Source organism: Pteropus medius, unplaced genomic scaffold (genome assembly GCF_902729225.1).
Source record: "Pteropus medius unplaced genomic scaffold, Ma_sr-lr_union100, whole genome shotgun sequence".
Taxonomy (NCBI): domain Eukaryota; kingdom Metazoa; phylum Chordata; class Mammalia; order Chiroptera; family Pteropodidae; genus Pteropus; species Pteropus medius.
In genome coordinates this window covers 445,087-457,954 of record NW_024355109.1, presented here as the reverse complement: position 1 = coordinate 457,954, position 12,868 = coordinate 445,087, and the positions used below count along the sequence as shown (strand labels likewise).

The 12,868-nt window shown below is 36.9% G+C and overlaps 1 protein-coding gene and 1 pseudogene across 9 annotated transcripts in view; both read left to right on the top strand.

Annotated features, from left to right (window-relative positions):
- Positions 1 to 12,126, top strand: part of LOC120598330 (protein N-terminal asparagine amidohydrolase-like) — a 26,855-nt pseudogene extending 14,729 nt beyond the window's left edge.
- Positions 1 to 12,868, top strand: part of CARMIL1 (capping protein regulator and myosin 1 linker 1) — a 261,243-nt gene that overhangs the window by 131,424 nt on the left and 116,951 nt on the right. For all 9 annotated transcript variants that reach the window (XM_039857089.1, XM_039857092.1, XM_039857088.1 and 6 more), the window contains 2 exons: positions 1,969 to 2,057; positions 3,195 to 3,289. In XM_039857089.1, the coding sequence (XP_039713023.1) occupies positions 1,969 to 2,057; positions 3,195 to 3,289 (184 nt within the window). The remainder of the gene's footprint in view (positions 1 to 1,968; positions 2,058 to 3,194; positions 3,290 to 12,868) is intronic.

Genomic DNA, 12,868 nt, shown 5'->3' with positions numbered 1-12,868 from the left:
CCCCACCAACCGCAAATCTGTGACTGTAGGGCTGAATATGCAGCAAACACTGCTATTTGGGGACACTGCTATAATGGTCACATTTTATTTGGTATCTAGGTTTGTGTGTGTCTCTTTAAAATTTTCATCACTGTATATTCTTCAGTGTAGAAAGCAGTGCCTTTCATGTAGTTGGCACTTAACAAAAAGTAGCGCCACTAATGTAATCCTGAATAACTTGTTATACCTCTCCCCCACTGGCATCTTAAAGAAAAGTTGGACACACTTTTCATATACTCCGTTTTATAAATGTTATTGCCATGGTTACACCCAGTGAGTAAGTGAAAGTCCTCCTGTGGTAAGTTATTTTTGTGGGTGCTCTATGAGGTCGCCCTACAAAGGTCATGATACTATGATTGTTTCTGGAAATTAGGATATCTCCTGGATAAACATTCATAGTTTGAATAATCACTTTTTATCATGACAACAGAATAAGATCAGTTCCCCTTGTTGTATATTGTAAGACAAAGAATTATTCTGATTAGGAGTCACCATTTTGAAAATCACCACCATCAGCATAATGTAAATTGCAGGCACAGGTCAATTGGAATTAATTTTCCTCTTCCCTCATTAATCTGAGGGACACATTAGAAACCCGGAACAGTGTGCAATCCACATGATAGACTGAATGAAGCCAGATAGCACATTAGAATTGTAAGAGCCGTAGCTGCTGTGGACTTGGTGTGCTCCTAAGTCAGGTTTTCTGAAGGATACTTTAGAACTTCCGCAGCATTTCAGACCGTTCTAAAAATGGTTAATCCAGTTGCGTATTTATGATCTGCTGAATCAAAGAACTGTAACATTTTTATGTGGTATTTAAGAAAAGAAACCACTTTGACTGTTGTATGCCATGGCACACAGAACATGATTCCCTCACCCCCTTTTTAAAAATTCATAAAGGATTTAAATAGACCCTAAGTTGTAATGAGATTTTTAAAATCACTTTCTAATATTTAAATAGTTTTAAGGTCAGGAGCCATCTTAAATTAGTTTTGGAATAAGGCAGGATATAAATAAATGTAAAAACATTAATAAGTACAAATTTAAAAGAAAAAATGCACAGTTCCACCACCAGGCACATCTTTTCATTTTTCCTAGTCTTCTCAAAACTTTTACTACATACATTAACCATTTCAATTTTTGTAATCTTTATTGAACACTTCTTTTTAATTATACATTTTCATTTAATGCTCTATCCTAAGCATTTAAAGTATTTCGACAGGATAATTTTATAATTATGTATGTAATTTTTAAAAACATACTGTTTATTAACACGAAGCCATTATTTATCAAGCTCTTTATTTTTATTATGCTGTTTCCCACTTTGCTGTCTTTTAGAGAGCACTAAGGGGAACATCAAAACAGTAGTTTATGTTTATCAAGTCTTAGCATCCCTTTAAAGTACGTAACATCTTTAAACCTTAATTTTTTATCTATACAAAGGGAATAATAATTAACAGCTTGTAATGAAATACACATCAAGGACTTAGCTCAGTGCCTGGCACAAGACCAGACCTTAGTAAAGTAATCCTCCTCCTCATCATCACCATTTAGTCTTTATTCTCCACTTTGCACATCACTGTCTTTGAGAATTCCTTTTGGTTTTCCCAAGACTGAGTGAGATGCACCTCTCTGTGTCCATGGCGTTATCCAAATGGCCTTTTTATTATTCTATTGTAAGTATATTTTCTAGTCTGATTTCTCTGCTAGACGGAACACTCTTGAAGGCAGAGACTTTGTCCTTTATGTCATTGTATCCTCAGGACCTTTATCATGATGACGAGTGGTAGTAGATTCTCAGTTAAGGTTTACTGAATGAATGCATGAATGAATGATTTGTTTAATTGCAACTTTATATCTGCATAGGTTTATAACAATGAAGTGAGCTCATTTGTAGACTTAATGGCTAAAGAATGTTTTCTGTTGCAGTCCACTGATGTCTGTGAACAGATTTTAAGAGTGGTGAGTAGGTCTAATCGATTGGAAGAATTGGTGTTGGAAAATGCTGGACTTAGAACGTGAGTATTTTCCTGAATATATGAATATGTTGCTTTAAAACTTTTTGCCATTTCCTCTAAAATTAATACATAGTTTAAAAAATTGGGCTATTCACATTTAGAGTATCATGTTTTCCCTTCTTAAAAAGAAAATCCCTATAATCCCCATCATTATCCCAAAGCTCACGGATTTTATAACATCGTTTACTGTTGTGTCACTTGATGTTTTCGATGGTGCATGGCGGTAGTGGTGGAGAGCATAGACCCTTAAGCCAGATGCCTCATGGCCTTGAGCAAGTTGTTTCAACTCTCTGTGCCTTAGTCTCTTTATCTTTAATATGGAGATAATATTAGTGCTCAGAACAGTATCTTTCATATTCTAGATGCTACGTGTTAGCTTTCGTTAGTATCATTGATGGCAGTTGTAGTAATAACCTGTTTCATGATTTTACTGCTTTGCTTTGATCTGTTTTAACCATTTCTCTCCCTTTCCAAATTCACACTTTCATCATCTTCATCTCGTGGTTCGGTAGTCTATACTTAAGTCTCAGGTGGGGCATAGAGTTTGAATCTGCTAGAACAAAACTTTAATGCTACTAAGTGACGGTTGGCAGTTTCACAATCATAGCACTTAGTGCATTATTTTAAGTTAAACATACCTAAAATAGTGATTTTGATTTTTGTTAAAATATAGTGCTAGCAATTGTAGCCTTTAAACTCAATAATTAGAGCAATCAGGTTTGCATTCGTGAGTGTTGCATGAAATGAGAACTAAGATATAGCGAATAGCTGATTGCATTTTTCATGAAAAGCATGTTCAATTCAGGACTTTTTTTTTAAGTTATGGAGGGGCCACCTAGTACTATTAATAGTGTTCTGAAAATGTGTCTTTAATGGGATAATTCTATATTTTCTTTTGGCTTCTGAATGAAGTTTTGGCTAATCAAAATGAACCGTATTTCAGCTGTGACTTTAGATTCTCAAATGAGGTTATATACCTGTGTAAAATTAGATGGGGTGTTAACAAATATATGATGCATAATTTAATATTGTAAAGAAGCTTTTTTTTAGCTTTCACTCTAGCTGTTCTAGCTTTAAGTGTTTTATTTAAACAGTTTTGCATCTTGTGTTATTTAATATTGTTTTGTTTACTTCCAGAGATTTTGCACAGAAACTGGCCAGTGCTCTAGCACATAATCCAAGCTCAGGACTCCACACGATTGACCTTGCTGGCAACCCACTGGAGGACCGAGGTACCGTAGAGTTTACAAGACCATTGATGCCAGAATTGTAAACGGATTAGGGAGTTTAATTTTGCCATGACTGAAGAATAGAATCAGCTTAGCTGTAATTATGTTATAAGTGCTGCTTTAGTTCTTATTGGCTTGATGAAAATACTCTTGCTAAAATTCTATCATCCAATGAATGGCTTTTCAAGTGATACAAACAGAAAGGAAGATAATATTTTTAAACTATTGTATTAGTTCTCTATTGCTGTGTAACAAATTGCCACAAACTTGGTAGCTTAAAATGACTCATTTATTACCTTACAGTTTGCTTGGGTTGGCAGTCTGGGTAGAGGTTGGCTGGGTTCTCTACTCAGTCTCACAAGGCCAAAATCAAGTTATTAGCCAGATTGCGATCTTACCTGTGACTTGGGGTCTTCTTTGTTGGGAAAATTAATTTCTTTGGGACTATAGGACTAGGGTCACCATTTTCTTGCTAGCTGCCCATTAGGGACCACTGCAGGCTCAGAGGCTAAGCTGAGGTTCTTACCATGTGGCCCATTCTCTCACAACAGGTTTATATCATGCTCAAGGCCAGCAGGAGCATATCTCTGTGATGCTTTACTTTCTTTTAAACAGAGCACATGATTGGGTCAGGCCCACCCAGGACAACCTCCTTTTTGATGAACTCAAATATCAATTGATTCGTAACCTAATCATGTTAAGTGCTATCCCATCATACTCAGTGGTCCACACCACACACAGGAAGTTATACAGGATCTGTATACCAGGGTGCAGGAGTCTTGGGGACCATCGTGCAATTCTGCCTACCACAGATGTGTTTTAATGTTTCACAAGATTTGAGTGTAAGAATAGGGAGACGTTGAAGGATTCGAATTCAGGATGAGGCAGAAGAAAGTTTTAGTAGAGGGAAATTTTGGGTAGAGGGAAGAGTCAGTAGGTTTAGAATGTGAAGCTCAAGAATTTGAATTCTCAGAGAATGTGGATGGACCAGGTTTAAGAAAAATAGCTTCATCCATATAGGGAATATTTTGTTTTCTTTATCTGTTGCAGATGTTTTCCAGCATTGTCGAATAAGGGCCTTTTATCTTGTAATGTTATGCATTTGATGAGGATTAATTATTAAACAGAGCTGAAGATACTGATAGAGACACTCAGTTCTGCTTTTTGTTTCTGATATGGACGTCATTATTCTTTGAAAGAGACACCCGTCTGGTGTTCAAGCAGACATTTCAAGAGTAGCTTCCCAGCATCTGAATCGTAGTGAATCTAGAGGAAAGTGGAGCCTGTATTAGAAAACCAGACCCCATGGAAGGCCTTCCTAGAATCAGCCACAGCTGGCGGTCATGGATGTGCATTCCTGGAGTGGGGGCTTCCCTGGGCATCATCAGTTCTGGAAAGAAAACAGGTGTTCTCTCCATTCGTCAGATGTTACAGAGGGGAGAATGGGACAAAGTGGAAATCACCTTTCAGAAGGTTTTGTTTTTAAGATGAACTCACACCTACTTGTCTACTGAAAGGCAAGACTTTGGAGGCAGACATTGGAGGCAGGTCCTATGGATGTGGAACCCAGGGTGCAGCAGACCAGGAAGAACACGCTTAGTCATTAGGGAAAGGCAAACTCAAACCACAGTGAGGTACCACTTTGCAACCAGTAGTATAATCCATAAATATTTTCTTTAAATTGAGTTGGATTTTATATAATTTTAATTTTCTGTAGTTTTTTTGTTTTAAATTGCACTTGTAAATTATAGCGAAGTTTATAGAGATTTCTTTGTTGTGTGGAGTCCGAACATGTGTTCAATGATGACATTTTCCTGCCTTTTTTCTCCATCTTCCTATCTCTGAGACCTGATTTTGTGTGTCTTTTCATCTACCTGAAGTTTATTCACAGATGTTAAAATCATATATCAAGGATGTTTTCCTCAGCTTCGTGTGTACACACCTATTCTCCAGTATGGCATCTGCTCACACACACTCAATTTGTGACACTCCTGAAAATGTTTTCTCAAGCTAAACTTTCCTCGTTTCTGCCCCCTAGACTCATTTCTTGCTGTATTTCCTGTGCTCTTGGCACCATGTTTCCCACCTGTCTGCACTCTTAGGCTGAGCTCCTGAACACCAATTCTTCCTAGGTTGCTGTTGTTGTTGTTTTTAAATTTAGGCAAAATACTTGAAGATTGCAGGTAGCTTCTCAGCTACTGGATGGAAATTCTACAAGGAATCCAACTGAATAAAATATTCATAGAAATTTAAATCTGGGGGAAAGTGTTCATAATTTTTGTTTCTGAGCTTTTCAATGACAGTATTTTAGGTTTGAAAACAATAAAAAGCAGGAGGCAAGCATTCGTAGTTAAATCGTATATTTATAGTTCAGTCTCCTCATCATACTGTGTAGAAAGGACAGGTGGCCTTCTGTCGTTAAGGGGCTTGTGGTGAAGAAGGTTTAGGTATGATTTGGAAGCAGAGGTGCAATGTGTATGTGCAGTGCTTCAGATGCCCCAGGCTCTGCTCTCTCTCTGAGAGAGCCACACATGGCAGTGACAGCACACACATGAGCTCTTCTCATCCTGGCTGCAGGGCCAGGCCTGTCCCCAGCTTGCTCTTGGCCTTCTAACAGAGTGCATTTTCTGATTGTAGGTCAAGACCCATTAGCAGATCATGAGATCAATTTAATAATTCATGACAAGCATTAAAAACACAGGAAGTAGAAGAGAATAGAAAATATTAGAGGCCGCCACATCCCTGGGCCTTCCCCAGGCGGCTGGCCGCCTCCACAGTGCCACTGCTGGTCAAGGGGCGGTGAGTGTGGCTGCCGCAGTCTGCTGAGGAGCTTGTCCAAGCCCACCCACTTCCGGAGGAAAGAGAATTCTCAGATGTTAGTCTAACAAATGGGACCCCAGGGCCTCTGTATGTTCAGCAAAAGGAGCTTGCAGGGACCTCCCTAAAGGATGTCTCCATCTTCATTCTGGGTTCTGCTGATGCCACCACTTGTCACATTGTGGTCTTGAGGCACATAGGTAATGGGGCTACCTGCTTGACACATTGTGATGGAATTGACACCGAAGCTGAGGTCCCTTTGATCATGAATGCCGTAAAATCTTTTTCTGACCACGCTCAATGTGGAAGGCTGGAAGTGTACTTCGTGGACAGCTTCAGTGACGATGGGCAGTTATCACAAAAACTGACTCATCACCTTCTTAGCGAATTTGACAGACAAGAAGATGGCATTCGCTTAGTCATCTTACGTCTGACAGAATTAAATGACCAGGAAAAAAATGAAAACCACTTTCTAGTAATTTATGGCATTACTGTCAACATTAAAACTGCAGAGATTTACTGAGCCTCCTTCCAAGGTCGTGGTCCAGAGGAGGAGCTGCGTGCTGCACCGATTTACAGGTGGGCCAGTGCGTAGTATTTAGGATGCAGAGACAGAATGACTTCATCCAGGACTGTGTTCCTGGATGCCTTTCCACCTGTGGATTTCCGGTTGCAGCGAGGTGATAAGGGAATGCTAGAGAGCCTTTCCACTTCACCTCTGGCTGAACCCTCTTGCCCGCACACACACATAATTTGTTGAACATATTAGATCTACCTTGATTTTATTTTTAAATACCCATCTCTAAAAAACATGTCTTTCCTGAAAATAAAGTTCTACTCTAGGAAAAAAAAAAAAAAAAGAAAAGAAAAAACGAAGATGGTTTATGGGAGAAGATCACTTTTCCAAGAAGCTAAAAAAAGAAATTACCAAAGAAAGCAACTTTTCGGCAAGACGGAGACCTTTGGTGGGGATGAGACAGAATATGAATTTGGAGTCTACATCCATTGAGTCTTAGGTCTCCTTCCTTATTCAGTGTCTTTCGAACAACTTCAAAATCTTATTTTGGTAAAGGAAAAAACGGAAAATATCAGAGTGTATATTTCAGGAAAGCTTTGGTTTTAGTTTTCTAATGTATTTATTTTTGTGTGAGGTTCCTGCATCACCACGTCAGCTCTGTTCCTTTGTGTGGGTCGTGGTAGAAGAGACTCAACGTCACTGCTGTGGCTGAACATTGTTAACTAGTCCTGTGTGAGCTCCCTGGCCTAACCCAGTGTTGTGGTTCTTGGTCATCTCCTGGTCACTAATCTTGTGGATGTAACATTACTTCTTGGATCAAAGTTGAGCATTTTCAGAGAACATAGCTTTCCTCTCTGCTCATTTCACATACTTTACTTCCCTAAGTGCTGCAGGTTGTATTTTGTTTTTCCTGGTTATCCTTCCCAATTACCCAAGTTTTTATGATCTCAGCCTTGTTGGGACTGTCTGTCCTTTTCCTCCCCTCATTTTGTTCTAAGTTTCATTATTTTGTTTGAAGATGATTTAAAATCCTATCTCAGAATGATTTTTCTTTGGAAATGTTGACCTGGAATACCCAAGTGTTTTTTTTCCTGACCTTCTGGCGGTGGCTCTGATTTGATCTTCTAAAAAAGATGTGAAATAAATTCTAGAATTGCTGCCAACATTTTTTGGTACTTTATGTCTTTTATACCCCTTAGTGTATATTAGTGGGATCTGGAGTCAAACTAAATGTGTTCTGTTTTGAATTTCGCCTGTTTCTAGCTGTTTCTTTGGACAAGTTACCTAACTTCTCTGTGCCTCAGTCTTTATCTATATCTGTCACCTAGGGTATTCTAAGAATTCAATGAGATAATGCACATAAACAGGTAAGAATGACATGTCAGCTACTGTAAACTCCAGAAGTATTAGCTTTTCTACTTCATTTGATTCCCAAAATAGTTTTGTGAAGCTAAATAGTGCAAGTACTATCATTTCCCTTTACGAGTGAGGAAATGTGTATTTATGTGATTTAGACAAAGTCTTGTGGAGTTGTACCTGATACCACTTGTCAGGTTTCCTCCCAGGATTTTTTGAGTAATCAATCAGTCAGTCTCTTAGACTGTGATTGTGATTGATTGTCTGATTTAACTTCGGAAGTGAAAGGAAAGAATTTTGTGCACGCCATGTGAAAAACACTGGCTTAGTCCATAGCATGTCAGTAAATTTTCTTAAGTAGTCATTTTAATATTTAAAGATGCCAGATTTCTGTATGATAGCTATAACCTAGAAAGTAATTTTCTTTGGAGTTGTGATGTCAGCCATATTTAATTGATATTTTCATGGTTACACAGGTAAAACATTATTTTAAAAACTGCACAGATTTGGATTTTAGGACACTTAAAAGTTAGGTGTACTGACTTTATTTTTTCCACTAATCTTTTATTCCTGTATTACTAGTTCTTGAATCTCTTTCTCTCAGCCTTATTTTTGAAATAAGAATATTTCATTGTATTTTATTTGTCTGTTCGCTTTTTGTAGTATTTCTGAACACTCCATGGAAGCCATAGGTATCGGTAGATATCTAAATAACTCATCTATATTCTGACATCTACAGTGTTCAAATCTATATGCTTTCTAACAGTCAAGAAGGAAGCCTTTTGTTTCCTGTATCATGTTGCTAGAACTCCACAGGCAGAATTTTGTTAAATTATTAATATTGATGCTTTCAATTAGCCAGGACCTCCTTAAACTTTTTTTCTACTTTGTGAATCATTCTGATTCTGATTCCAGAATATCCACTATTAGAATTTTATATGGTATTATAGATTTTTAAATTCATGTATGATTAATGGGTGAAATCTGCAATGTCAAATTTAATTTCCTGTGTTTGTAAGTTGATAATATCAGATGGCACGTTATAATACTAAACATTTTATAATTACTTTTTTATTAGGCATAAATATTTCAAAGCAGGAGCTATAATAGTTTTGTTTTCAAAGGAGAAGTAAAAACTAGAACATTGTTTTCTTGCAAATTTGACATATACTAAAAAAAATAAATCATAGGGTAATTCAACCAGTAAAGTCTCCAAACAAAAGCTTTTAGCTTAAATTTACTTTTAATTCACAGCTTAAGACCATATTTTGCTTTATTTGGGGGACAGAATTGAACAGTTTTGTCCAAAAGCTGAAAAGTATCTTCTATCCTTTCTTCATAGGGAACTGTTTTCTCCAGTATTGGTTTCTTATATGGCTCTATTGAGTAAGCAGCTCCAGAAAGTACAGGGCAGGTTAATTTGCTTGTTTTTCCTGAGATTTTGGCTGCCAACCACTCTTGATTTATTCGTGTTGCCAGAACCTTGTTTCTGAAGTTTGCTAAAATGAGTGGCCTTTGTGTAATAATGTTTCCTTTTTTCATAGATCAGTTTATTTTTCATTTAAAAAAACGAACAGTGCTGGGCCCAGTTATGCCTTTCATTCCATTAGCACTTAGCACAGGTGTTTCTTTAAAGAAGAAGTGTATTTGTGACTAGTGAGTACCTAGGAAATTAAAACGTTTGTCAAAAAAGAAGCTATTAACTTAGTCTAGAATTTGATAAAAACTACTTGAACCAGACTATCTTATATCTGCTTTTAGTCCTGTTTACCTTTAATCTTATTTATCTGGTCCTGCTTTTTTCTTTTTAAATAAATTATCAAACATGACTTCATTCCCCTTTTATTTAAGAGCCTCACTAGTTATTACTTTCATTATTTGCAGTGTGATAATTCAATTTCCAGAGAAAAGTATTTCTGGAGTCTTTATTCCTGTCTACCTTCCTCCTTTTTTAAAAGATAGTTTATGCTTAAAGAATAAGTGAATGGGTGGGTGTCACCAGTAGTGTAAAATAATTGTTCTGTTCTGGCCTTGCATTTGGTCATAGGCATTTATAGTTTTATGAGGCGTTATAGGTGTGACTGACACAAAAGTTTTAAAGTGGTCATTTTCTCAAAGAACAAAGCAAAACAAGTTTATTTGAAGTTTAGTGGTAGGTTTTAACTTTGATCTAATATAATATTTTCACAATGATCGAAGACATGGAATAGGGCTTTGGGGATTTTGTTTTTTTAACATTGTTGAGTATAAAAATATATAAAAGAATTGGTCATGAGTAGGCAGGTAACTGTTATCAAAACTTAAAAGTGAGAATCTGGTATTCTTTCCTCTTTCATACCTAATTTTTTTTAAAGGATTATATATTTTTAGAGCAGTTTTGGGGTCATAGCAAAATTGCAAGGATTGTATAGAGATTTCACATGTACTTTCTGCCTCCACATGCACAGCCTCCCTGTTTATCAACATCCCCATCAGAGTGGTGCCTTCATTAACAGTTGAACCTACATCAACACATCGTCACTCAAAGTCCATGGTTTACATTAAGGTTCATTCTTAGTGTTGTACAGTCAGTGTGTTTGTACAAATTTGTAAAGGCATATATCCACCATTATAGTGTCATACAGAGTATTTTCATTGCCCTAAAAGTCCTTCGTGTTCTACCTATTCATCTCCCCCATCCCCAACCATTGATCTTTCTACTGTCTCTGTAGTTTTGCCTTTTGCACAGTGTCTATAGTTTCAGGGAAAGTACCAAGGAGCATGATTGTTGCATCATAGTTAAGAGTATGTTTAGTTGTATAAAAAGCTGCCAAACTGTCTTCCAAATTGACTAAACCATTTTGCATTCCCACCAGCAATAAGTGAAAGTTTCTGTTGCTCCAAATCCTCGTCAGCATTTGGTGCTGTCAGTGTTCTAGATTTTCGCTGTTCCAATTGGTGTGTTGTGGTATCTCGTTGTTTTAATTTGCATTTCCCTGAAGACATATGATGTGGAGCATCTTTTCATATGCTTATTTGTATATTTTCTTTGCTCAGGTGTCTGATAAGATCTTGGGCTCGTTTTTTAATCAGGTGGTTTATTTTCTTATTGTTGAGTTTTAAGAGTTCTTTGATATATTTTATCAGACACGTCTTTTGCAAATATTTCCTTACATTCTGTAGTTTGTCTTCTCATTCTCTTGACATTGTCTTTCATAAAATTAAAAATTTTAATTTTTAGGGAAGTCCGGCTTATCAGTTATTTCTTTTATGGATTTTGCCTTTGATGTTGTATCTAAAAACTCAAATCTAAAGCCATCTAGATTTTATTCTGTTATTTTCCATACCTGACTTTTTCAAGTAATTTTTTCTTTGAAGTATAATATACATTAAAAAAAATCAAGCCCCAAGTTGACATCTTAATAAATGTTTACAAATTAAATGCTTTCCTACAACCACTACCAAGATCAATAAATAGAATATTTCTAGTTCTCCACAGCTTCTCTTGTGTTTTGCCCCAATGGTTACCACTCCTGCTCTCCACTCCCAGAAAAGATAACTAGTCACTGACTTCTGTTAGGATAGATTAGTTTGGTTTATTCTTGAACTTCATAAATATAGAATTATATAGTATATACTCTTTCACATTGGGCTTCTTTTGCTTTCCTTTATAGAGAGGTTTTTAACAATGGGTTAATTTTCTTGAATAGAGGATGATTGGGACTATTTGTAGTACGTTTTTTACCTTTTGGATTAATCAAGTTGGAAAGTTACTCCCATCTTTTATCTCTCCCCCCATTAATTTGTTATTCATTCTTTTGCAAGAATGTATCAACTAAATATCAGGCCCATCCACTCTTTGCAGTTAACATTATAGATTAGCATATTCTAATTGCTGGAAATATTCAGATAAAAAACCTGTTTAACGTTATTTGTTCCAGCGATTGTCAAACACATTTGACAATGAAACACTATGGAGAGATAGGCATGGGCTCCCAGGACACCCACCATCCTCAGGGAAAACCTGTCCAGAGGCTTAGTCAAGGTGCATGACTTTTAGGTTGTTTTTGTGACAAACTCTGATAAAACTTGTAGAAAACTTGGGGTTAAATAATAGGGCGGCACGCAGCACTGCCCTAGTATTTAATGGTGCCTGGAGTCTGAGAATCGCTAAGGGAACATGGTTAATACTGCCCCTAGGAGGTGATGACTTGTGTGCAACATGAAGTGGTTGAAGGACCTGTAGGAAGGGCAAACATTCCAGTATTATTTCTTTCCTCCTAGGAAACAGTCTATATTCATTGCAGTCTTTAGATGAGTGAGCTTGTGTTTGTTTACAGTCTCCTAATCTGGCCATTAAATTTGGAGACTGTCCAATGTTCAATATTTTGTAAAATTTTCAGAAGTTATTATAAGTTACAAAACCTACCTTTAAGAAGTTGAAACATGCTCTGATGCTTTGTCTGAGGTTATTAGCTGTAAGGCAATTAAGTATTGGAATCTATCTGCTAAAAGTGAAGCTGTTATCTGATAGTTAATATTATACTCATTTTCTTTTTTGAATTTTTTTTCTTTCCTTTTTTTTTTTTTAGGTGGCCGCCTTGGTTGACCTCTGCAATTCTAAGGACTTTAGTAGATTTAAACATGTGAAATTTTATGCCTACTACCCACTATAGGTGTGGTCTCCCATCAAGTAACAACCAATTGGCCCGGCAGTTTTCTGAGATCAGGCCGGGGATCAGATGGGATCGGGCTTGTTCAGGGTGGCATGGCCGTAGACAATACTCATTTTCTTGACAACCTTTAAATAGCACACATTTGCTCACCCAGAAGGGCAATCAGCTCATTAAGACACAAGTTAAAAAGAAAAGAGGGGAGTTATATCATTCTTTCCAAGAGTATTTGCATTTGAA